This window comes from Rhododendron vialii, chromosome 13a (genome assembly GCF_030253575.1).
Source record: "Rhododendron vialii isolate Sample 1 chromosome 13a, ASM3025357v1".
NCBI classification, from domain to species: domain Eukaryota; kingdom Viridiplantae; phylum Streptophyta; class Magnoliopsida; order Ericales; family Ericaceae; genus Rhododendron; species Rhododendron vialii.
This window is the reverse complement of record NC_080569.1, coordinates 32,784,671-32,811,657: the sequence shown is the minus strand read 5'-3', so window position 1 is coordinate 32,811,657 and position 26,987 is coordinate 32,784,671. Positions and strand designations below refer to the sequence as shown.

The 26,987-nt window shown below is 37.4% G+C and overlaps 3 protein-coding genes across 5 annotated transcripts; all 3 read right to left on the bottom strand.

Annotated features, from left to right (window-relative positions):
• Positions 1-1,013: 1,013 nt before the first annotated feature.
• On the bottom strand, positions 1,014-5,596 carry LOC131314613 (zinc transporter ZTP29-like). Of its 3 annotated transcripts, XM_058343390.1 has the most exons (6): positions 5,265-5,591; positions 2,911-2,969; positions 2,576-2,668; positions 2,394-2,483; positions 1,771-1,852; positions 1,014-1,344 (listed from the first exon to the last, which is right to left on the bottom strand). In XM_058343390.1, the coding sequence occupies exons 1-6, from the start codon at positions 5,326-5,328 to the stop codon at positions 1,268-1,270; spliced, it is 465 nt and encodes a 154-aa protein (XP_058199373.1). In that variant the 5' UTR covers positions 5,329-5,591; the 3' UTR covers positions 1,014-1,267. The 3 variants fall into 3 exon arrangements, with proteins under 3 accessions (XP_058199373.1, XP_058199376.1, XP_058199375.1); XM_058343393.1 differs by lacking the exons at positions 2,911-2,969; positions 5,265-5,591 and adding an exon at positions 2,847-2,881; XM_058343392.1 differs by lacking the exon at positions 1,771-1,852 and having other exon boundaries at positions 1,142-1,344; positions 2,394-2,473; positions 5,265-5,596.
• Positions 5,597-7,248: 1,652 nt separating this feature from the next.
• On the bottom strand, positions 7,249-9,253 carry LOC131314610 (transcription termination factor MTEF18, mitochondrial). Its single transcript, XM_058343386.1, has one exon. It carries the CDS (start codon positions 9,095-9,097, stop codon positions 7,469-7,471), a length of 1,629 nt encoding a protein of 542 aa, XP_058199369.1. The 5' UTR covers positions 9,098-9,253; the 3' UTR covers positions 7,249-7,468.
• A 2,817-nt stretch (positions 9,254-12,070) lies between these two features.
• LOC131314609 (outer envelope protein 80, chloroplastic) lies at positions 12,071-25,892 on the bottom strand. Its single transcript, XM_058343385.1, has 17 exons — positions 25,759-25,892; positions 25,055-25,695; positions 23,215-23,308; positions 22,971-23,053; positions 22,758-22,855; positions 22,587-22,656; positions 20,353-20,446; positions 20,155-20,236; positions 19,746-19,781; positions 16,997-17,150; positions 16,773-16,913; positions 16,070-16,140; positions 15,916-15,994; positions 15,728-15,843; positions 15,353-15,500; positions 13,691-13,760; positions 12,071-12,466 (listed from the first exon to the last, which is right to left on the bottom strand). The coding sequence occupies exons 2-17, from the start codon at positions 25,640-25,642 to the stop codon at positions 12,312-12,314; spliced, it is 2,079 nt and encodes a 692-aa protein (XP_058199368.1). The 5' UTR covers positions 25,643-25,695; positions 25,759-25,892; the 3' UTR covers positions 12,071-12,311.
• Positions 25,893-26,987: the final 1,095 nt, after the last annotated feature.

Sequence of the window (26,987 nt, the reverse complement as noted above, 5' to 3'; positions counted from 1 at the left end):
GACCATGTCAACCCTTTCCTAAATCTTTTACTAAAATCTGAACGAACAGTTTCGTTTGATATTAAACAGTTTAGCGGGAAAACTGAATTCTAATTTGAGTGAAATCTTGGTGAGTGACATTGTTGCAATTTTTGGAAGTCACAAAATTGCCTTGAAATGTTTGAGAAATAGTCAACTTCGTTTAGGTTCTAGTAGATGAATAGATGGAGTTTTAAGGGTATTTTTTTCGGTACTCAGGATGAGTTTTAATTGTAGATTTGAGAGTGGGCTAAAGATTTTCTCACAATACTGTTGTTTTGTTGAAATTTATGATTTACATAGTTCCTGTGCAATTGTAGTCCTCTCTCTTTCCCGGATTCGTATTTGGTTGTTATGCTCATATAGTCATATCCTTTTACATGTAACGTATCTATCATCTTGGCTTCCAAAGCAGTTCCGAACTTGAGTGTAGATGCTGAAGTGGTCCAAGTATTTACATTCTACTTTAGAAATTGGACTCAACTATTGAAAAGCTGAAACTGGCGCGTGGGGTGGGTTGTTGCACATGTTCTCTGCATCCGTACTTTTTTCGTATCAATTGAGTTGTGTGGACTGATTAAGGGTCAAGCAATTGAGTTGTGTGGAATGATGAATGGTTCAAGCAATTTGATGGGTGATGAGTTGACTGTGTAATGTAGTCGTATGATATTATTGCATTACAATGTCTTTATGGCATTGGTTTTGCTTACCTTTCCCTGTTTCCCATGTTCTCTCCAGGCTCTATTTTGCTGAAGTAGATGCTTTAACAATGCTTTATGTTTTGCGTGAAACCTGTAGGAGTTCTGCTTTGCAAGGCATAATGGCTGATCAGCATCAGCACCCAACTATCATTTCAGAAGGTAGCTGGCCAGCTACATCTGAGTTCCAATGCTCAAACGTGCTATGGAGGCTATCAGAAGCCTGCTCTTTACCAGAGACTGTTCTCAGATGGGAATTACTCAAATGTTGCGCTTCAGTATCCCACGTCTCAAATGTGTGGATCTACCAACTGCCCATTCACTAATTATTTTTGGATGGTTATCATACCCTCACCAGGGAACGTTCAACTTTCAATTCGGAAACAAGGGAATCATATCTGGAATACATCATGGAAACAAACCTCTTGCAAAAGAAACTACATGTCTATTCTTATCTAATTCAAGACAAACATCCATCAGTCACCACAATGAAAATAATACAGCACCTGTGACTCTCTAATTCTCCAAATAAGTAGTTGTACCCAGAATCTTTACGAAAATACTGGAGGTACCCTCATAGATCCAAGAAACACAGCCATTCCTTCTGGAAAAATGTGCAAGCTTATGCCTGCAATGCATAGAAAGGTTTCCTATTAAAGAAGACCACCAAGCAATTTGCTCACACATAGATACAATAGCGCCTCCCAAGTTAGTATATCAGCCGAGGTGCATCTCCTCTAATTGCCCAGTTGGTATAAGTTGCATGCTTTAGCAAGCAATGTAATTTTGAGAATTTGGAGAACAGATATTAATTCTATCTTGATTCTTGCGTGAAAGCTCTTCTGTTTAACGAGGAATAAGGACAGACACTCCCAAAAAGCTCTCTGTCCTATGTTTGAGCATGATCATCCAAAACTGGGTATGCACTCACTTAAACCAAACGGACTATCATGTAATTTCTACACATTGTGCGGGGAAAAATAGTACTTCAAAGGTATAACATTTTAAACAACATTCTAGAGGGAAGGTAAACAAATTAACAGTGTAGTCAGACCTATTGCTGTGATGATTCCACTAAATAGCACTTGGCGGCGATGCTTTTTCATGATGTCCGTGCCCCCTTCATCCCCATTCTTCTGTTGTTAGCAGAATGCCAATAAATATTTTATGTATTTATGCCAATAGAAGTATCCAATATAATTGTTTAATCGAGATTGGAGTCCAGCATTAAAAATCTTTCATGAACTTTGAATGACAATTCACAGAATATTCGAAACAAATTTTCAGATTACAAGTACACTTGTAGACATTTTCAGATCAAGGGAACAGGACAAAAAATCGTAGACATTTTCAAGTTAAGAACACATATGGAAGCGCAGATAATCACAAGAGGAAATGATATGATCACAGATTCACAGTCTTGAAGTAAGCATTTACCACACGAAAATCTTACACGTGTTAAGCACTTGAGAAAATTTCACCAACGTCATATTTAACAAAAACAAATAATTTCATCCACAAACTAAAACATTGAGTTTCTGGTCTCTTAAACAAGAAAATCATGGATCGTCCATACTCTATGAAAGGATATATCATGAGATTCTAGTAACCCAATACCAATATGCATATTGATGACTAAATAAATGACATGCTTTTGCTTGGAGAAATAAGTTCGACCTTTTTACTTTTTCCATCTGGAATGGGAGCAAGAGTCGGTTCTGGGATGAAATTGGCAACAATAGCAAAGAAAATGACCCCTGCAAAGAACTGTGCTGCCAATTAACTGGCAATAAACAAAAGAACAACAAGAAAAAGAAATATACATTACATTCGAAACAATTGTGAACGAGATAGCTTACCCACAAGTTCCCTTTCAAGAACCCAACGGCGTTAATAGCATTATGCGCCAAATCAAAGAAAGATATGCTCAGCATAAGACCTGCAGCAAAACCCTTCATGGAGGAAAGATAACAATTTAGACAATCTTTGTAAATGACTAAATCAGCTTAGACAATGCATAAGTCAGTTTAGACAATGTTAGTTGGACGTAAACCTAAAATCTGCGTCTTTTAAGAATTCACAGAGTTATGGTAATTTTCAAATAAAATTGAATCCGGCTGCATAACTGACTTGCATTCTTGGAATAACAACAATCCTATGCCTTGAAATGCACAGTAAGATCCTCAAGCAATACCTGTAGAAGCCCAAGCATCTTCAAATTAGGAGCTTGATTAAGAACCACAAAAAGTGCACTTGTTCCAAATACAGCCTGCATAATTAGATTCTGGAACCAGAACAAATAGTGGATTTTTTCATGCATTATCAAATCATTGAAGCCATGAAACAACCAGAAATCAGAAGTCATCGAAAAATGTCTAAAAAACTTCCATAGCATGAAAAGTTGCGACTCCAAAAAATCTGCGACTTAAAAGTATTCACTGCTGCTATTTATCTATTTAGGAAACTATGTTACAGAAAACAAATAATAAGATTGTTGACGCTACATTTTGTGTGGGTGGGGAGGGATGTAGTCTTGTAGGCATGACCTATGGGATGATCAATACAATACATGCCAACGATAACGGCCTTACATACAAGTGCATAAAAGTTAACAAGAACTTGCCTAGCAAAAGCTAGTCTTTAGGATTCCAAGTATCCACCCAACGTACTTGCCAGATGCATGCATCTTCATACTCCAATTAAGCTCTAAAAAAGTTGTATCTGGTTTTTCTTTCCTCATTGGCGGCAAATAAGATATTGAGGAGAATAGAAAAGGGCACAACAAGAAAGAAAGAGCTTATCTAGTTTTTAAACTTTCTAGATCATTTTTTTTTTTATAACCGGATGTCCGGACCAGCTTGCGCGCACCTAGATCAAAATGTTTTGAAAGCTACCTGCATAAGAACTTAAGCTACCTGCATAAGAACTTCTCAGGACTCAAAAGAAGGGATAAAAACTAATGAACTTCCCCAGTGAAGAAATTTATCTCTTCAAGAAAGCTTATGGAACGAACCCAAAACTATCAAGCAGAAAACAAGATTCTAGTCCAAAGAATGCACTGAAGTTTTGAGAATCCTACGCCTCACAATTCACACAGTTTCAGGAGAGAAGTAAAGAAAACACAGTTTCAGGAAAGAAGTATAGAAAACCTGAAACAAAATAAACTTCCAAACAAGCAATAACCTATTCCAACAAATAATGCAATGGACTCTAATTAAGTTGAATCACAAAGAAATTAAGCTGCAAACATCATTCATTTTTTTCCACGCCGTATAACAGGTAATGATAACTCTTAAAGCTAGAGGGTATTCTAAAATTCGTGATTACATACTGTAGAACTCTTAATTTTGCACAAGTACAATTAGAAGCCACTTAAAATTGGAACCTTCAGATTCTTAATATATTACGTTACCAATAAAATAAGGCAGACACAATAGCACTTCATCAACATCTCTACACCCATATTCTAGAAACATGTCTTCTTTGTTATAGGACAAACATTCTAGAAATATATCACATACATCAAAGGTTGCATCTAAGAGCATGAGGCATCGATGCTTGGAAGTCAGAAGTCGCAAGCAAATTGGACCAAATCGATATTGGGAATTTGATAAAGTACAAAAGCCCTGAATAGATATTGGACCGAAAACCTAACTTAACAACTTTTTCAAATATAAATCAACTGATTACCTTCAGAGAAAATTAAGTACTAAATACTAATAGCAACTCATTGTAATCACCAATTATTGGTAAATGAATCACCAATAATTAGTTATGAACCACCAAGGTAGACATTATATTATCACAGAAGATGGATGGTAAACAAAATACTTGGAATACTCGGTAAAAATTTAATGAATCAGACTCTTATGCAATTCAGCTATTGTAGGACTTAACTTCTGTAATGGGTCCAACGACAACAAAAAATTATGACTTCAAACCCAAAGTTTACAAGAAAAGAAACTGATTACCTTAAAGTAACCCACCACAAAACAATCAAGAAACAAACCACGAAATAACGAAAGACTGACGCAAACAATACAAGGGTCAAAATTTGAAACCAAAACCTTTTTTTTTGGTCAATCTCTAAAGATTATTATTGCTCAAAATCACAAAGGAACATCCAAACTAGCTTCCCTAATCACCGAACTCGGTTCCGAGTCTCCGGTCCAGGCAAGAGGGGAACTAGATAATAGGGCATACTTGGCTATCGAATGAGCCACCCTATTACAAGTACGAGGAACAAAATTAAACGAAACATTCTAAAAACAACTAAGCAAAACAATTGTGTCGCTGATGATGAGTCCAACAACAAAAGCAACAAACAAAAAAATTATAACTTAGAACTCAAAATTAACAGCAACCCAGAAAAGAAACTGACCAACTTAAAATAACCCACAACAAAACAATCAAGAAACAACAAATAAACCACCAAAATGGAAAACTGATGATACAAACAACACAAGGGTTGACATTTGAAACTAAACCCTCGTCGAATTTGACTGCTATAATTCTGATTCATAACTAATAGGGTTGAAGTTCACTCACCTATGGATGTACTCAAGCCACCAACGAGACAGAGAGCAAGTGCAACCAAGACCTGAGAATCCATGAATCCTCTCTGTTCCAAATATCTTAAAAGCTATTAAGACTAATTTGTTCCAAAGGAAAGATTTGGAAAAGGAACAAACTTGGGTCTTAGTGATGCAAATCCATAACGTTCAAATTGGGGCAATTGTATGGCGGGTCACAACACAATGATGATGGGTATGTATAAAACGGCTGTGAATTTATAGGAAGGATTTAGAGAGAGGGAAAGTAGGGAGAGAGAATATCGGACTGTGGAAGAAAGAGATGGTTTAAAAAAGCAAACGTTAAAAAGCTGCGATGGTTCACCCTTTTCAGTTTTCGCTCTAAAATTCCTTTTTAGGTGCAAGAAAATGGGAAGGATGTACGATATCTCTCACCTCCGTCGAAAAGTATTGGCCCCTCACACGAGGAAGGATGTACGATATCTCTCACCACTGAGGCATGGCAAAAAATAACTCCCTGAAATAATTGAAAATGTGTAACTTTACGTGCTAGCATACCCACTATTGGAAGTGCATCAAGAAGAGCAAATGTCTCAACATAACTGAATGGTACATGTTTCAACCTCTCTGATGCATTAATGGATCAGACTGGGTTTTAATGTAACTGAGTTATCCTGCGTTCCCGTAAATACCAACCATTTAGTCAAAGAGCGAAAGTTACCAAGGTTTCTCTTTCCATAAAATTCTCAAAGTGATTGGATCATGCAATTGAACAAACAAATTTACATTTACTGTTATTACCAAAAATAAAAAACTTACATTTTATGTCCTACTAGTTGTACAATTCATCATTCAGATGGATAACCGGGGTACCATTCACCTTTTCCCTTTACTCGACCTATTTCCAAACAAAAATTGCTATGTGAAACAATGTTTTTAAAAGGTGGCCGCGTGATGCAAGGCATTTCATCCGTAATGAGGCGAGGCTGAGGCCTTGAGGCGTTGAGACATAATCATTTAGAATTTTAATATTAAGTTAGAGAAAACCACTACCACTGATAAATTCGATAGTCTTTAAAACAGCTAGAAGATTCTAATCAGCTTGATTAACCCCCCAAAAAAACGCACACAACAGTTTCTGAGGTTAATAATAGGTGACAGATATTCACCTTTTTTTCACAAGTTGAATAACCAAAAAAAAAAAAACAGCTTGAGAAGTCTCCAGGGATTTTTGACAACTATGCCCTTGCAACACTGCAAAAACTAAAAGGAAGCAACCAACCATAAACCAGCTTGATATAGAGGATGAGACTTGGAAATCAAATTGCCAAAGGCAGAGTCTAACAAAAAATTCTCCAGAATCCATTACCATGAAAGTTACTGTCAAGCCTAACTAGCAACCCACACAAAAAACTGAACATGTCAGATAGAGAAAACATTCAGGACCGCAAAGTGAAAATGATGACTTCCTAATGAATTGAAGCAAAAGAGCCAAAGAAGTGTTTGATTGAGAAAAGGAAAATGCAAGAGAGAGAGAGAGAGAGAGAGAGGAGGGGGGGTGGGGGAACCAATGTGCTTATATTTCGCCATTGCAAGCTTGGCTGCCATAATTGTGACAGAGATTCGCATTGTCTGATTTCACAATCGATACCTTTGAGGACTTTAAAAGAAACCAACAATACTTGCGGAATTGTTTTTTAAGTACTAATTCTAGGCCTTGGCCTTGATTTGTCCATGGGTGACATCCCCATGATGTCTTTTCTGTATAAATTATCACCTATCAAAAAATGTAAATATTAATGCTTAGAGGGAATAAGTGAAGCTTACATGGTGTTTTGATACAGTTCCTTGGCATGCCCTAAAGCTGCAATAAGATTTGTCAGCAACTTGCTTAAGTTGTATCAGAATGGGTCAGAATTAAGATGCTACCAAATCCAGTACCCTCGCTATCACTGTCAACCAGGATGCAGAAAGAATGAGTACAAACTACAAGCATTGTCATAGAAGACTTTTGTAAATGGATTCCCTGTCTCCGTTGATGAATCAAACAACAAATGTAATTTTGAGATAATTCTGGCACGGATATGTTTTATAACCAGTGGATTCTAATTACAAGTTGTAATCCAGTGATGCTTTCCACTGTGATGGTGAACTTGTCATGTGGTCGGTGTTGTCTACCCATCTTGCCAGGGTGGTTCAGAGTTGATATCTTATCTACATCTATTTGCAATTGCAACTCTGGTTTGGATTTGAAAAACACTCCAACCATTGTTTTGGAGCAGCTGGGTGCATTCCATAAACACGAGCTATAAAACTTTTCTCGCTAGTTGCTATCATGCTTGAAACAGAGTATCTTTTTACACTCAACCCCTTCTCTAATAGCCATGCGTGGAAAAAGTATCTAGGCTTAATCCTTTTCTCTAGGTCATAACACAAATAGGCAGGAAATAGATCAAGGTACTGCAAAGAAGATCCCATGTCCTTGCAAAGAAACTCAATTTTCCTCTCAATAATCTCTGGATTTTGGTTTAAGATCTTCGGTGACAACCTTACCATTTTACATAGTTTCGCGTATTCAATCCCACTGCGAAGAAGGCAATCAAACCGCTTTTTTATCTCAGTACTAGTTCCGTGTGAGTCTGCTAGGACTTCTACAGTCAACTTATTTTCTCCGAAACCAATACTATGCAAGAATTTCAGCTTACTAAGTGTGTGAACGGGGGTCCTTGTAGAGTGTATTTTGTCCAGGCTACTTTTGTAATCCTTATCCAAGTCTTTATTTGGATTGCCAATAAAGTAAGTACCTAACAAATGATGATTCCCAAATCTCATCTGATTAAAGAACCATTTGTGCAGATCCAAGGCTCTCATCACATGAGGCAAGTTAGCCATTTTGTTTCTTCCCAAAACATAAGGATACTCTTGAGCAACAGCCTTTAATTGTGTATCATTCATTCCCAAGTGTTTCAAAATTCCCAACACTGAAATCACAGGGTCCTCCAAATCAAAATCCAAAATTTCGCGTCTTTCAAGAAGCAATAGACCAACATCACTCTTATTAACACCCAATCTAGCAAAGAACTCCGCTTTCTTGACCAAAACCTCTTCTGGGTATTTGACAAAAGTTATCTTGCTCCTACCCATAACTTCTCCCATCTTGCCCTTCTCGCAACCCAAGTCGTAAAACACCCGTATTTTCCTACAAATCTCAACCCAAGCATCCACATTTCCCTCCACGAAATTCACCAAATCAAAATCAATAAACAACTTTCTCAAATCCCCCCAAACCGAATCGACTTCACCATGCGTTTCAGGGCCCCCACCCAAAACATGAGGGAAAACCAAACAAATCCCAATCACGGACACGCTATCGAACCCGTGTTCTTTAAACCCGTGTAGCATTTTACTCAACTCACTTGGGTCTCTACTGAAAATGGAAACCTCCTCCCTATACAACTCCCCCAAATGATTCCATGGGAAACCAAAAGAACACAATGCACAAGCAACATTCAACACCCTTAAATCCTCACACAGAAAGAACTTGTTGTGGGGCAAAAATCCATTAATCTCAAGATAATTAATGCCAATACTCTCATAGAAAAACTCAAATTCGTTGATGGGGTGGTACCTGAGGAATCTCTGGAGGGACTTGAAGAAGGTGGCGGGGGAGTAACGGACCTTTGAAGCGACGTCGGAGAGAGATAGGAGGGAGTTCTTGCTAATGTGCTCGGCGTAGGTGAAGGGAAGGGATCTGGTGGAGTGGAGGTAGTCGGTGAGGGCCTTTTGGGCTATTTCGATTGCTTTGGGTCTGTACTTGATTGGTATTTTGTTTAGGTTTGGGAGCTTCATAATAGAGAGAGAGAGAGAGAGAGAAGATGATATGGTTGTGTCAGTCGGGAGGGACTAGGGAGGCGGTGTGAGGAGGGTCCAGGGCGGAGGGATTAGAAGGCAAAACCCTGATTAAACGGAGCTTCTAAACTTGTGTTTCAAGAAGAGGACTGGTCTTTCCCGGCACACACACACACGTATTTTGGCCTTTTCTCAATTCGGATTAAGGGCCCTGTAGACATTTTTTTGTTTTGTTTATATTACTATTTTTTTCTAGATTTGGGTTAAGTATTTGCATCATCTTGTTCGGCTTGAGGAGAGAAATCAAATAAGTATAAAAATTAAAGTTCAAAAAAAATTCATGTAAGAGCATTCTCAATGAACTCTCTACAAATGACTCCTAAATTTCATCCTAAAGTGTACACGTAAGAATAAGTAAGGTCCAAATTTCATTTATAAGAGCTTATTAATTTATGAGTGAGTAATCGCAACCGTCTTTAAATCCGGACGGCGAGAAAATATTTTTTCGACATCTGTAATTCCTCATTGCCCCTATATTGGGTTTGCAGCCCCGCGCTCAATTGACTAGGAAGAACATTCTCTATTTTGGGCAAAAGATCCTCATCTTTTGGAAATATCAAAATAAAAAAATTTATAAGACTTTATGTCCCACTTAGAGCTAGCTGCAATGCTACTACCTAAACTTAACAAATGTGTTAGGAGACATGCTCATCCGTGAGAGCTTGTTTGGGGATGCTCATCGTCTACAATGCTCATCGTCTTGTTTGTGTTAGCCTCACTTAATAGTCATTTTAAGAAGAGTGCATTGAGGATGCTTTAAGAAGACAAAAATAAAATCCTAAAGGGCAAGTTTTCGTAGTCGTCCCTCTAGTTCTACAGCTGTCTCAATTTCGTCCATCTAGTTTCAATGGTCTCAATTTCGTTCTCTGTAGTTTGTTTTACATTCCAAATTGGTAAAATCGTTAACACCGTTAATGAAACTAACGGAAAAATATGATTAAAAAATTAAGTGCTCCAATTTTCAATCCGGTTGAACCGGTGCGAAGATCTTATTTTTTTGATCATTTTATCCTAGATTGTCGTAATGAATTTTTGGCTCTAAGGCCTTTCAACGAATACCCGAAGACTCCTTATTTAGTTTCAGGACTCTCTTAGGATGCTCATTGAAAGGCCTTAGAGCCAAAAATCTATTATGACCATTTAAGATAAAATGATCAGAAAAATAAGATCTTCGCACCGGTTCAAACGGATTGAAAATTGGAACACTTAATTTTTTATACCGTTTATATATTAAAAAATTAAGTATATTTTTTAGAATGCATTGAGGATGCTTTACGAAGCAAGAAGACAAAAATAAAATCCTAAAAGACTTTTACAGTCTTTTTTCGTTGTCTTGTATAAAGTTTTTAAAAACTTTGATCAATATTTTTATAATTTTTTATTTCTTTCATCGAGACGAACAATGTGGTGTAAAAATTAAACTCGAATCTAGTAAAATTTAAAAAAAAAAACTTAAAAAAAACTGTTCAAAAAGTCGAGGAAAAGTTGGGCCAAAGGGACCATATACTACTAGTAAATGATTTTCCACTCTTCTTTTATCTTCTTTTCTTGTTTTTATCCACAATTGAATTGCAATTATTAGACTCAGCCCAATCTTTCTGAATACGAGCTTTTTTTCCCCTGTCAATATCAATCAAACTCTGAACAATACATTTTATCATTAAACTGAAACCGCCTTAGGGGCCTTTCTCCTTGCAATATTTCCAGCCAACTCTAATCCTCTTACCCATTGACATTTAATAATACAAATATTGCCATACAAATATAATAACCAAAAAATTATGCTGCATAAGTTAATCACTAGCGTAAATACCCCAAACTTCCCCTCTCCCACTCTCTCTGACCTATGATTCTGATTGCGATAAATTAATCACTAGCGTAAACACCCCCAAGCTTCCTCTCTCCCACTCTCTCTGACCTATGATTCTAATTGCGAGGAGGGCAGACCATCCATTTTTTCAAGACATGCCTACTAAAATTGGATCTGGATTTTCTGTGAGAATCTTGTATGACTTTTGCTGTGGGCTTAACAACACATCAATGAAGGAGATCTAATAGTTCACAACACACCAAAGCAAAACGGCGCCGTTTACCTTGTACAAATTTGACAGAGAGACTTGCCGTTTTCTTCTTCCGTGTTAATTTTTTGGAAAATAATAATGTCAAAATTGTTTTTAATGTGCCAAAATTCATCACTAATTTAAAAATATAGTAATTAATTTTGTTATCCAATTAAAATAGAACAAGGAACTATTAAATGGATACGGAGGAAGTAACATTTAATGGTACGCCCATGTGAATTTCCTTAACTGAACTGTTTTCTCCTATTCATTCAAATATGAGAGTCATAAAATTGAACTCAATTCCCCTCTTTCCCATCTGAAAACCAGAAAACTTAAAATTTTAAAAATAAAAAAAAATAAAAAAATAATAATAATAATACTTCCTCCGTCCCATAATATTTGTCCCACCCGCATAATGAGGACATAAAATAATACAATTTTTGTAAAAAAAAATTCAAATTTTTTTCAACAATTCACTAGATATTAATGAGTTCTTTTAATTTATGAAAAAAAATTTGAATTTTTTCTTGAAAGAAGTGCAATATTTTTGAGTCCTCGTTTTGTGGACCAGACAAACATAACATTTTAAAACGGAGGTAGTAATAATTACATCCCCATCAATTTTGCCAAGATCCCAATGGGACTCAAGCTATCGTCCCTGGATACCAGCATGCTGGCACTGCAACTGTTCAAGCCGCCAATCATAAAAATCCCCTTGCTTCAACAGGTTCACAAATCACTGAAACCAGCCTCTAAATTAATCCACTGAACCATAACATATACTCCATTTACAAAGAAAAACGAATGAAAATCACACAAATAAAAAAAAAAAAAAAAAAAAACACGACTCTGAATGAAATTCATGAACTAATAAATTAATCAAACAGAGACTGACATCATTTGTTCTAGGAGAACTGGGGGAAAAAAACTCACAAAAAACCACCGACAAAGGATCGAAACAATTTGCCTGGCACATGCACGTATGAATATACAGAACAAAAAGCAGCTCAAAACGCCTAAAACAACAAAAATTTCTAATGTAACAGAATTACATACATGGTTATCACAGATAGGTGGATGTAAGGTTCTCCCTAATTGCGGTGACCAACTCCGAAGTGAAACCTCCCAGCTTTCTTGTCATTAAAGGCATATTCAAGTCGCAGAGGCCCCAAAGGAGAGTCTACCCGCATACCAAATCCATACCCGTATCCACTTCCTGGCTTTAGCCTTGCACCAGCAGGATCACCTGAGAAGTAAAATTTGAATTATGTTTCTCAAACTACAGAAAGCGTTGGGAATTACCATTTCAACAGCTAAAGGCTGTTTTTTGGATCATGAATCTCTCGAGGGACATAATAAAAAAAGAAAAGGAAAATGATCAGGAATTAAAGAAGTCAATTTAGCTTCTTCGCTGCATAATCTTCAATATATGATTTTTTACATCCCCTTCCCGTCATATATACCTTTATGAACCCATGATCCAAACAAAGCCTAAGTATTTGACCTGAGATGAGCCAACAACTTTCCTTATATCCAGCAGTAATTTATTCACTTTATTCATAAAAATACTTTCAGAAATTACAAACTATACCCCTTATTGATCGCCGCCTGGCCGATTAGTCGACAACTAATTGCCGCCTAGCTGAATAATCGATTGCCAACTAATGTAAAAATTTCTAATTATGGCCTAAACCCTAAATTCTACTTGTTTGAGGCCTGCCCAGTGCCTAGGCGCCACCTAGGCCAACTTTTAGGACAATATCAGGCAATGATTGTTATTTTCTAGCAATCTGGGTGATTGAGATTGACCATACTAAAATAAGACCAGTCGTGCCATTCGACTTCATGTATCGACACAGATCATGGTAGTAAGAGGATTTGTGATAGGCAAAGATAGTCTATGCCAATTGACGAGTCTTGTTAGCCCTATCAATAATCACATTCGATTTGAAAACTGAATTTTATTTATGTCTAATTGTATTACCCGCGGATTCAAAAACCTAGAACTTTTCTCCTACAACATTACCCAAATCAATTAGTCATAGCTTTCAAGAACAAATCAATGAAAAATCTTTTCCTCTGAACCAGTTCAGGAACTGGAAGTAATTGAAGCTATCAAAACTCAGCCATTCATTCCCTGTAAAATGAAACTCGGTCTCACCCACTATTCTCGTTGGATAATTAAAAAAGGTGAAATAAATATTTCCAGTAAGGAAATGACCAGATAAACTAGATACCATGGTATGGATGGTCAGTCCCTCAATGGACATCCTATTGGGCAGATTTCCAGTCTAGTGCTAACCAAGTGGAACTAAGAACAAAAGATGCATTTAAACACGCGGATACAACTCATTAAATACATGAAGATTTCCACCTTGAACATTAGATGTCCGCCATTTCACAAGATAGAAACAACGAATAAAAGAAGGGAAGCAAATTGCGAAGAACTGTAAAAAGCCGAATGACATACCAGGCACGGTTGGACCGGATCCAAGATCAGTTCCATAATCAGCAAATACAGCCCCTTCCACAGGTCCCAACTGCAAATTTATGACAACAGTGTAGTGCGATAATCAAGAAATGAAGAGAGCAAGAGGAGAGAGGAGAGAGGGAATACAACCCTAACAAAAAATACATGTTATCCCCTCAGTGGTTATAGTATCCTGTGGCTTCAGAAATATCACGTGGCAAAACTTGGCTATCCCACAAAAGTAACTACTTGTACAGAACCAATTCAAAAAAAATAAAAAATATCTAATCATTCCAATTCTATGTTGTAGGTGAAATATAATCATTAAAAGAAATAGAAGAATATACTCCTGTAAAAAAATGCATCTTCAAGGACTATGGAACTTGGTAATTGGTATAGTACTACCAAACCCCAACCATAGATACTTGGTTCTTTATTTTACTATTTTGATATCTAAGTAGTACTAATCTTATTATCTTCTGGACCTAACTTCATATTAAACATCTCCCCAGTCCCCAGTTAACTGGAACGCAAGGCGTGGTTTGGTTTAGCCTCACCAACATCTCGTGTTTCTTAGGTGAAGGTATGACTCTCTCCAAGTGCCAGGGCCTATATTGTTCTCTATTTTGTATAGAATTATTGCTCCTTTTTATACCTGCCCTTCAAGCACTTTCTACCGTAAGTGGCCTCTTTTTAATATTTCTAGTCATGATTGCATTAAAGCTAAAGCACTGCTAAATTCATCAACTGACCACTCCTTATAAACCATGACCGAAATTCCAGAATCATTTCTACCTTCTCCTTGAGTAGTTAAATAAGTTCAACAGCAAAAGCTATCCATAAGTGGTAAAAACCTAAATTGTGTTGAGTCTAAGATCATGCATCAACCACCTAAGTGCCTCAATAGTTGGATGATGCTATCAAGTTCATAGCTTATCATAAAGCAGATTAGTATCCTATTCTCAATAGTTAGTAGCACTAAAATCTTTCCCAAGTGCATTCAATTTATAATCAATATCATTAATTTTGAATTTTGTGTTCACATTGTTTACCGTAAAGCAATCTAGTAATCACAAGGATCTAGGCAGGACTTTACCATTATTCAAATTGTATACATTCTACAACATTTCAAAAGTACTGTAACTCAAGCTGTAATTATATTTGCTATGACCTCTTCATTCTCCTCCTTATGGACAATTAGTCCAAAACATGTAATCTATGAAAGCACCTAGTCCACCGAATCACCGACACACCTAACTTGTCGTCATATCCATGTCGGACACTCCAAGGCACGCGAGATGCCTGGGACATGCCCACATCGAGAATTTCTTATGCGTGAAAAAGTAGCTTTTTGTAATTCTGCTATAAATACCAACTTCAGAACTATTTTAACCAAAAAGTATTTCCTCCAATTTCACCAATCAACTTCAATCTCATTTAGGCAGCGCTTCTCGTGGAGCCTGAGAACATAATTACAGTAGAATTTAGACATATTAGCCATAATAAAAGGGAACAAATAGAAATAAAATCCCTCCATATATTTCATCCAAAAACAGTTTCAGCCAGACTTGTAGCATCAGCAGTGCATGTAGAAACACTGAAAGAAAAATTTCAGTTTAAAATGCACGTAAAAATGAGATGAAACTAAATTTTGTCACATACCAGTGGGAAAGCAATCTCTCCAGAGCCAACTGCATAAGACCGCCCTGACCCTACTGCACCTTCTTCGTAACCCCTCACACTGTTTGTCCCACCAATTGTAAATGCCTCGTGAGGGGAGAAATTGCCAACCACATGACCGCCAGAGAAACTAAAGTAGCAGTGGAAACCGAAGTCAATAGAAGAAAGATGACAGTCAAATAACACACCACATTCCCTTTGAGAACAACTAAGATAAGGGAGTTGATAGGTAAAATGTTACAACCTACTCCCATGGCATACTTGCTATCCCTCTCAGGTTTCGGTTAAGATGCTCCAACAAGGAAGACAAAGTTAGAACTTTAAAAGCCGAACAACTGAACAAGTAAATAATCATACCTCAAAAGAAAGCGAAGAGGGCCTATATCTAAACCCTTCCTTGCACGAGCATTAAGTCTGTTGAAAAACAGCCATTCCGGCAATATAGGAAGTCCTTGCTCAATGTTGAATACAAACTGCAAAAATGACAATGATGATGGACCGATGCAGTTGGCAAAGTACTTATCAGTAATTTATTGGCAACTAACCATTGAAGATCCAGGGTCACCAGAACCGGTGTAGACACTCTCAAATTTAGCGAGTAAGGTATCATCGTGGGTATTACCACTGCAGGAAATGTATCCATCAGAGTACTCTTGGTATTCAACCTTGCTACAGGTTTGATGTATCAAAGATGCATACCTTGCAGTGAGCGGGCTGCTATAGAAGTCCTTAATAATGGGATTCCCTTTATCATCACGAGCACCAGCATGCTGGAAACAATGAATTGATGATAATATAGGCTATAATAATCATAAATCCAGAGGCATAAATTATATTTGTTGTTTATAGCATTTCACTTTGCTCCTTCATTTATCAGTTCTAACAATGTCTGAACCAAAGAAGAAGGAAAACAACAATGTCAACAGCAAAGTACAACATCAATTCCAAGGTCATCGCCCCATCAAAAGCCATCTTTTAACTAGACAAAACTCAATCAGGTAATTATGACACTAGAGAAAGAATTAGAAATCATTTTACCCACCCCCAGCCCAACAGGCAAGTGGATTTGGAGTTTGGAACTAAAGTGAGTGACTCCACAAACACAAGAAAACATAAATTTACAACACATCCAATACTAGAGCTGTTGAAGTTTTACTTCACATGTAGAATGAGAAGTGTCCCAAAATTCTCTGCAAAAGACACAACCCAAACAATGGACCACAAGGTAACTGTGAGAAATTAGAAAAGAGTAAACAATTCACTCTTCTCAAGGTCGTACATATCAACAAGGTTAGAAATCCACCATGATGCAATAATTCCACACTGCTTCAACCGTAAAGCAAGTAGAGAAAGCAGTAGCATAAACAGCAAAGCTTAAGAAAGCGTTAATTTAATAAAGTACCTGGAAAATAAGTCCAGTAGTTCCACTCCACTTTGGCCTGAATGGTCGACTGAATTCAATGCCAGCTGTGACCCGGCCTATGGTCAGATTACTGTCGCCAGGTTGGTTTCCATGAACAAGCGTGCCAGGGGTCCTTGAATTCTAATCCAAAAGTAGTCTCAATATTGATCTGCTTCTCACCATTGAAAAAAACTGGTCGACATATACAAGATAGCTCAAATTACCTGAATCATGATTGATCTCGATGTCCTCTTATCATCTCCTTCAATCCACGGATCTGTGTAATTTATTCGAAATATCGAGTCAATTTGCCCTCTCTCTAATGAAACATTAAGTTTTTGGTTTCTCCCAAAAACATTTCGATGTGAATATGCAAAGCTGCAAACAAAGGACATAGGCACATAAGAATCTTAATCATGGATTCATGGGAAATCAATGTAAAGCAGGATTTAATATTATGACCAGAAAGAGAACCGAATATGTGTGGAGGAATATGATCAGCAGCCTAGGCAATACAACATTAATCATGGTGAGTCCAAGTGCCACATGGCACAAAAAAGGGGATTACATGAGTGCATCAAAAGCATCATCATGAACCTAGATAGATTTGGGCCAAGGCCAACACGTGGACTGAGCACAGTAGCCCGAGTCTACCAGGTGGCCAACATATTCTGCAGTGGCCGAACATACATGGAGGACGGTGAAACTCAGTCTTCTAATATGTGGGAATATTGCAAAGCACATCTTTGCAAGCTTCTAGAATAACTTGGCTACTAAGGGAGTCTATACTATAGATGCACCTACACCCCCATGGGTTAAGTTACGCAACCTACGATTACTCGGTAGACTGTTCATATTTATCTTCTTGATGATAGGGCTGACTTGAGGGTTAGAGTGGCCCAACGCCGCTGGCCAGCTGAGACTCTAACTGGGTTCTCTTTGATAGTCTGGATGCGCAGCAAACCTTTTTTATGTTTGCATTTGGCTATAAACATCATCATGATGGAGGTGCAATTATTTTACCCAATGTGGATATAACAAAAGCACACAGTATCCAAAAGTAAGTTGATCTAATTTCTTTAATGATACATAACAAAAAAAAGATAATGCCAACATATCATTACTTCTAATCACTTTAATGCTCTTACATGCAGAGCTTCTAATATGGGTTGATGGTAGGTCAAAGAATGTGTAATTAGGATTAGCAAATGTGCATAAGATCCAGCTCACAAAGTTGCACCAAGCAAATAAGCATATCTTTGTTTAGTAATTGAGAAATTTAAACTTTAATACATATATTAAATAAAGCTAGACCAATTAACCAACAATTACTCACCAAAAATACATGCTGACCATGAAAAATTTATGATAAACATACATAAACATATACATGTATATCTGTATATAGGTGTAAAGGTCCACAAAGCTCTTTCTACCACAAAAAGAACCGGCATAAATCATAATGAAATATTCCCGTGATAGACACGTGAAACATGGGCTCATAACATTATTGTATGGGTTATAGGATCGTATCTGAACACTTATCTTTGCATTGTGCCTTACAAGGGCAACGGTAGCAGGGTGTCACCAGGGAAATAGGATGACAACTAGAAAACAAAAACAACAAATCCACTTGCAAGGTTTCACAGATGCCAATCCAGCACCGTAATTATCCTCAGAATTCTAGTGTCAGTACTTTGCAGGCTGAGCAGACCTAGAAGGGCATTGCTTCAATGAAAAGTATTTTAACTCAAGAACAACTAGCTTTGGTAATAGCATGGCATTACTGGAAATTTCATCTCTCGTTGGCTTTTTTCCTCCTCATGAATGAGTAAAGTGTAGTTCTTTGAATGTTTTCTCACCTAAATCACCTGCTAAACCATTTAAAACTATTTACCAACACATTTAGTATCTATCTTAAAGAAGATGGATCAACAAAATCTACCATAATCTGGTGCAAGGTAGTATTAGAATTCCAACTTCAGACTGAGTACTTGCAGATTTTTAAATGGATCAGAAATAAGCTGACTACTTGCTCCACATCCACACCAAAAAAAAAAAAAATGATGAGGCACTGTTTTAGAATCCTGAAAGCTAATTCAGTGGAGTTCCGAGAAACAAATCAAAATCACGCTACAAGATGAACTCATACTGCCACAGACAACTTAATTCAACACACAAGAACCAAGTCATATCCAATTTGTTAAGTGTTTTTTCATGTACCTGATTTTTCCTGAAATTCATAAAATGCAGCCTGATCAGCAAGGCAAACCTTCTTCTCTGGGTTTATTCAAGTCAACAACTAAGCCCCTACCAGTAATTGACTGGTGGTTGTGATTCTTGTAAATGAGTAGGACTTACAATCATCACACCACTCTAGAACAACAAAAAACACCTCCTCAACAGCCAGAACCATAGAGGAGGTTTTTTTTTTGTCTCTAGCAGATATGGATTGCCAAGTACAACTGTGTAAACATACATCCAGCAACCACAAATTGGAAAGAGAGTGCAACGTTTGACAACCTCTCTTCTAATAGATGCAACACACAGTGATGGCCTCTTAAGGTTCTATTATGCTCTAGACGAACTTCTTGATTTTGTGCCAACTCGTCCCCTAATTGTTGCTTTAATGGGCCAATGATATTCAGCAAAACAATGACCTGAATACATAGAATATGCTCTCAACATCTCAGACAAGGGTGGTGCAACCATGCAGCCGGCCAAACCATAAAGGAATAACTTAAATTAGTCCTGTCCATCAATGACTTGGGGTTAAAGAAAAGATGAACTTCTGTAATCTGCCATGTGAGTTCGTACTTGAGATTGAAAAGAAGCACTACAAAGATATATCGTTTTGTCCATACGTAAATGAAAAAGGCACTCTTGAGACAGCTAATACACATGCAAAGAGTAATGACTAGGAAAGGTGAAGAACAGAAAACTAGAGAAACCTGCCAAGTCATAAAATCATACCTCCCAATCAGTCCTGATAAAGGGCCACTTGTTATCCTAAAAAAAAAAAAAAAACAGAAGCAAATATTATTGCTGAACCACCAAAAATACATTCTCTTTCATAGGCGCAAATTAGTACAAATTATGGAGTATAATCACGGCTCTTGTTTGCCTGGATTAGAGCATTGGATTTTGGAATACAAATCCAAGGGGACCACATATCCTACGTTTGGTTGAAACTTTTGTGGTGAAAATTAAATGTTCATCATAATCCCACAAAAACAAAGGACATATAATACATTGGTAGGTCAAGATATCCCTTCACTGTTAATCCGATGAGAATGTGGCTATGGGATTCCCCTATTAGTCCAGTCAAACAAACAGGTCCTTAATGCTAAAGGGTACTTGTGTGCTCCATAACATCACATACCCGCTTGAAATCCCACCACCAGCAGAAAAGCCTCCACTTACACGTTCCACAACATTCATTGTAAGATCAACCTTACCAGTATCTGTAGAAAATGGATTTCCAAAAACAATATTCATATAGGCATGCACACAGAAGTGTATCGGTAATGCACATTCACAAGCATTAAAGAATAATAAATGAAGAGTTGTAGCATTTTACCTCCAGCAGGCTGGGGAATAATACTAACATCTTCCATGATACCCATTGTTAAAAGAGTATCAACATCCCTCTTCCCTTGAAGCATACTGTACACCTAACAAGGAATTCAATTACCAAAATATAAATTTCGCCTAAGATTTACAAAATCTAGCCTACAAATATGAACCCAGTTCAACAAGCTCGGAAACATGCTGACAATTAAAGGAGAAATTTGTGAACTTAAGAGGGGGGGAAAAAAGTGCTCCAGAAAGACCTCATTTCACAGAAATATAGTTTTTCCAATCCAATTATAACATCGCTGTCCCTTTTGACTCCCACATGGAGTTCGAAATTAACTAAAGACACCAAAAGGTTATATAGAATGCCGTGCAATGTTGAAAGAGTGGATATATGGTATGTCATGTACGCACAGATTGGCAAGGAGGTGGACCAACTCAACTAACCAGTCCAATATCTTGTCGGTAAACCACTCCATAAGACGAATATGTTGGTTTCACACTAAACACAAGATACGAGAAAAAGAAACTATAAAAAGGAATTCATAAATCATGACAAACATTGACTCCCTTCTGTCCTTACAATGTTAGCCCATTTTGGGAGTACAAACTTTTTAAGGAGGCGTGCATTTAATTCACTGAAATTCAAACCAAAAGATTGGTGATTTCCAACATTGCAAATTTATCTCCACTTGTATATAGGCAATGCAATTAGTGTCATATCCATCTGTAACAGAGCAAAAGGTGTTGTTTCTAAACATTGAACCTTTATTGCCACTTTTAAAAGTGCCATATCCATCTGTAACAGATTATTTCTGAAAAATTAAAAAGTTCTCTGCTTTGATCTTTCAAAGTGGACATATAATTTTTGGACATCCCAAATTGGAAAGATGGAAAACAAAATGATACAGAGGGAGTACTAAATTTGTATACCCGGAGAGGGATGTCTTGATCCAAATTTCATAACTACCGGTTCTGTCTTATGTCGCCTTGCTCAAGTGGAAACAAAAATTAAGAATTCTATTGAAAGGGCAGTTGCGTCAATTTTTCATGGATTATTGATTCATCCCAACGAGAAGACTAAAATATAAAAAGTCATGACAAAAAACTTTAAAAAAATCATTAAAGAGTAAAGACAAAAATGATCAAAAATAGATTTTTTTAATTATTTGTATTTAATGAATTTTTAAAGTTTTTTGTCATCATTTTTAACTTTTTGGATTCCTCATATTGAGACGAATCAATAATCCACGAGAATTTGACAAAAAACTATCAAAAGCTCATAAAATATAAAACTTTAGGAAAAATAATCCAATAATAAAGTTATGCCAAACCCCACCTTAATAACATTTGTACTTCGTCTATGTCAAAAGGACCATTCAAAAATAAAAATAGGGATAAATAACTAAACAATCCAAAACATTTTGCTTTTAAATTTTCAATCTTTATCAAATGGGCAAAAAGAACTTTTTAGAATTCATATAATACCAATACTCATGTCGAAAAACTTTCAATACCAAAATCGCCACTCTTGCTAAAACATAGACTCACTTGATGACTTCAAATGATTTTTCTTGCAAGAGAAACACATAGATAAAGTTGATCAATTTTAACCTGTATCGAGCCAAATTGTAGTGTAAGTATCGTGGATCTTATGATTAGTTGATTACACTATAATCATGATTCACCTACAGATTCAAATCAATAACTTGGTGTATCGAATCTAATGTTGCGATGCATAGCGTGGATTGTATGGTTCTGATAATAGAGGTTTCAACACCCGAGGGACAATGTAAACTTCCATCTCAATACTTCCAGCAACCTTACAGAAAATATCCAAAGAACATGATGAGTACCATTCTTATGAAGATACCCGGACACATATCAATTCCACAGATGCATAAACAGCGTTGCTTTCGATTAAACACAACAATGAAAGATATTAGAAAAGACTAATGGGTATATTTCAAGGCTCCAAGAATCAAATGGTATCTAAACTAGATCGCCAATCCACAAAAAAAAAAAAACAATCAATATTGTGCTCCAGTAGCAGAATTACTATGGGAAATAAAAATAAGAGGGGGCACATGCATACAAGTATTGCAGAACCTCCGTCTGCAGCTAAACAACAAACATCACTATATCCTATGGATGCTTTTGAAGGTGAGAAATACTCTACCAGAAATGATCAAGTAGACATCATATGATTAAGCAAGCAGGCCCTGCACACAGATGTACCTGTCCTTTCTTGGTAGTAAGTTGTCGAAGTATTGTTTCTGGCTTTGTCTTCCCTACAGTAGGCTCACCGCTAAATGCAACAACAAAGCATGTTGAATTAGTGATGAAACTTAACAAACAAGGTCCCCAAGTATTCAAGACTATATATAGCATTTCAAAGCATGTCCTTACGTCTTCCGATCAAGGAAACGAATGGAGATATTGTTGACCTCAGCTTCAGAAACTTGTAACCTAATAACACCCCCAGAAAGAATCTCTACACCAGAAACCTGTGATAGATGTCAAAATAAACTGGACCATTACATACAAAAGTTATAATTAAAAGCAAGCCAATTACCAAGTCTGCACGCTGAAAATTTAATTTAGCATGTATGAAATGCTAACCAAGCCAAAAAGGCCTCGCTCCATGTACCAGCCATTGATGGAATCTATTACTTCATCTAAACGCCTTATATTAACAACTTTTCCTGCATAACTTGACACCAAAATCAACAGAATAGGTCTCCTATCAGCAGTCGTAAGACATATGGTGAGCCTAATAAAATAGAATTGTAACAATACACATGTGCATGCAAACATGTTTTAATGCATCTGCAAGTATAGGTAAGAAATGAAAAGAAAAGCGTACCATATCCATCACGAAAAGAATCCTCTATAAACTTCGCTGGAAGAACATTAGCACCTTCGCATACCAACCCTTGAAACTCTTGATTTGGTTCTACCTTATCCCAAAATATACCAAAGAGAATTATTATGCCATGCCTTTTTTCTTTTGCTCAATAAATGCCATGCCACACCATAAAGGAACTATGTTTATCAAGTATTGTTATGCACCTCACTAAAGTACGTGTCTCACAAAAATACAATAACTAGAAGTCTAAAACCAAAGTAACTCAATACATTTAAAAAGTATATGCCGGAGACGAAAAATGATATTTAATTATGTGATTAATAGTGAAGGATATTTCAAGTGGCATGGTGGAATGCATTCAGCAAGAAGAGAAGAACGGAGTTCAAGAACATGGGCTGATTTATGTTGTACAACTTAGTATTTTGATTAGGCCACAGTGTCTTTGAGAAGTTTTCCTGCTATTTATATTTATGTGAGTTCCTTAGCTGTTAGGTAACATCTTTCCATACAGCTGTTTGTAGAAGCCCCATGTTACTTGTCATGACTCATGAGTGGGTGAATGTCAAACACTTGTTGCTTTCTCATTATTTTGTAGTTTCTTTACTCCTAAATACTTCTATGTGAATTACCCTCTTTAGCTTGCTTCTGTATAGGGTAGTAAACTTAACAAGATGTGGAGACACTCGGATCTGCGAGGGTTACTGCAGCTACATTAGTACATTTAGAATGGCTCCTTATGATACCGCCAACTTCAAGCTTGGGCCAATCACCAAGAACCCATGCCGAGGGCCCAGAAGCATGCAGCCTATGGGTTCAGAGTAGTTGTCAAAGGCGCGCAGAAGTGCAGGTGCTGCGACTCGCCTGAGGTAAGGCAAAGCGCGTTGAAAGACGCGCAGATGAGTTGCAAAAGGTGCGCGACTGTGCGAAACCCTCTCGAAGTGATTCCTAGAGCTTTCTTTTTCTTTTTTCCTTACTTCGATTGTTTTCTGCATACAACAGTGTTGTCACTGTTCGTTCACAGCCCCAAGAACAGCCCCATTTTGGTTGTGTTTCTCCTACTTTGTTCAGCCCTGACCCTAATCCTTCCATTCACTACAAAAACACTTAGCTCCCTTTTATTGTCCTACATCAAAAAGACAAATGGAAACTCATCAAACACCAAATATTACAAACTGAAACACCAAATCAACACCACCCTGCATATCAATGTCTACGGGTATGCACAAACACCCAATACCCACAATCATATCAACATCCTCTTGCGCATAATATTTGACCCCAAATGTGATTACATTCAACCTAAACCAACTCATAAATCATAATACAACGCTTGATCTACATAATCCCCCAAGTCTACAAATTATAAGCTTCACATTAATCTATTTTAGCAATGCAATCAAAAGGCAAATGGAAGTTTTTAAACACGTAAATACCAGTGCTCTAAAACAAAGAATTAATCTCGCTGGCGGGGCCTATCCGATTAGATATGACTGACGATTAATCGCCAATTACTAATTAATATGCACCGATTAATCGCTCGAAGTGGCTGACCGCCCGAGTAGTGCCTTGCGACTCTTGCGACATTGGTAAATACTCATACCCCAAAAAGACCAACTAAATGTTGTCCCCGTTACCCCATACCAACTGCAACGGGCATGCAAGAACATAAATACCCACTAGGCAAAATCCTAATCACGATACACCTTTTCACCTTATGTATGGCTATGCTAGTATGCTACTAAGTCCATAAAGTTCTCATCGTAAGATTTATCTATTACAGCAATTCAATAAAACATTACCAAATGGCGAGTCATCAAACACCGTATTCGTACCGTACCTGAAATACCAACCGAATCCCGTCCCGCGTATCAATGGCGACGGGCATGCAAGAACAGAAGTACCCACTACTAATAATCCTATGAACATCCTCTTGCACTTCCCTAACCGTCAGGGCCGAATTAGGCCGGCACGCCTTGAGCGCCGCGACGGCTTCGTTTTCCAAATCCTTCCTCTCCAACTCCTCCCCATCCTTATTCCTCACAAACACCTCACTTATCAAAACCCTCTCCTCCTCGTGCCGCCCTGCCGCCGCCGAGTGGCCGCCCTTGGGCTGAGCCACCACGGCATCGGACGAAGCCGGCTCGTCAGGCTTGGTCAGAGCCAGCGAGGCAGAGCACAAGAGGGAGGATTTGAATAGGAAGGGATGAGTTCTTTTTTGGGTATTAAAGTTTTTGACAAATTGGTCGATGGTGGACTTGGTTCTGGCTAGAGCTGAAGATATTAGGGTTTGGGGGTTGAATTGGAAGGTGGAGAAGCGAGGTGGGGATTGTTTGTGGTGGTGGTGGTGGTGGTGGTGGTGAGAGAGAGGAGAGAGAGGGATTCTGAGGGAAGAGGAAGTGAAGCGGACGGTGTCGTTTTTCGGCATTGTTTGATCGGTGGGAAGAGGATGATGGGTTTTGCAGTGGGAATTGGAAAACCCTAGTTCTCAATTCATCTGCGTTTTGATTTTAAGGGGGTTTTTTTTTTTTTTGGTGGAAAAACCTAGCTTTCAGTTCATCTGGGTTTTGGAAAATTCAAGGGTTTTGGGGGGTTTGATGGAAGATGGAAACCCTGGCTATGGTGGAGAAAGTAACTTCTGAAAGTGCAAGGAGAAAAGAAAGAAAGAAAAAAAAAAAGGCCAATGATAATGCCACGAGCAAATCTGCTATTGCCACGAGACTTTACTTTTCCTCCGAATTTTACCCTTCGTATCTTCTCTGTCATATATTCCCTTCGTCCCATAATGTTGGGCACTTTTCACTATTCCAGCCTTATGAAAAAATTAACAATATCTTTTAATTCATAATATTTTTTTATAAACAATATGGATCTTGTTTGATAGAGTTTAATTTGTTCTATTATACAAAATTCAAAAAATTGCCTAAAACATTATGGATTGAAAGATATATGTAATTTAAAAATGACATACATTCCTGAAAATGCCAAACATTATGGGACGGAGAGAGTATTAGCTTCTCTCTCTCTCCCTCTCTCTCCTGCCTGTAGAAGTAAAACCTACTTCGCTCTCCTTCAGTCCTTTGAACCTACCATGAATTCCAAAAAAATGAAAACTCCTACAAGATTCCCTCCAAACCTGAGACCCCGGGCACCACTCGAAGAGTCGGAGACCTACCTTCCCTTTCCAATCGCTTTGGTGTGATCGTTCTATTTCTGATTGTACCTTGAATATATATAAACTATACGAGCAACCCAATCCATTAGTCCCAATCTATAATCTCATATGCAAACAGTAGATTGGAAAAATGCATATTGCAATTTTAACCCCCTAAAATGCCAAAGATATATTCCTCTATTCAATTTTAACTCCATAATTGAAATATCCACGTCCTTGGAATGAAGAAGAGGAGAGGAGAGTGAAACAGAGAATCACATTTTACCACTATGCCTCTCTGCAAATTCTCTCTCTCTCTCTCTCTCTCTCTCTCTCTCTCTCTCTCTCTCTCTCTCTCTCTCTCATTTTACTTTACAATTATCCCATTTTTTAATGAAAAATACGAGAAAAAACCATACAGAACAAACAGTTTTGTGATGCGATACAAAATTGTTATTTGATTTGAAATGTAATGATGGGCATCCAAAGAAGGCTTATGCGGTACAAAACTGTTGTTATTGAAGAAGTTTAATACACATATATAGAGAGAGAAGAAAGTAAAATACTCTTAACAAAGAACTTGAGGGTAAAAATGACAAATGTAGATAAATGTTCGTGG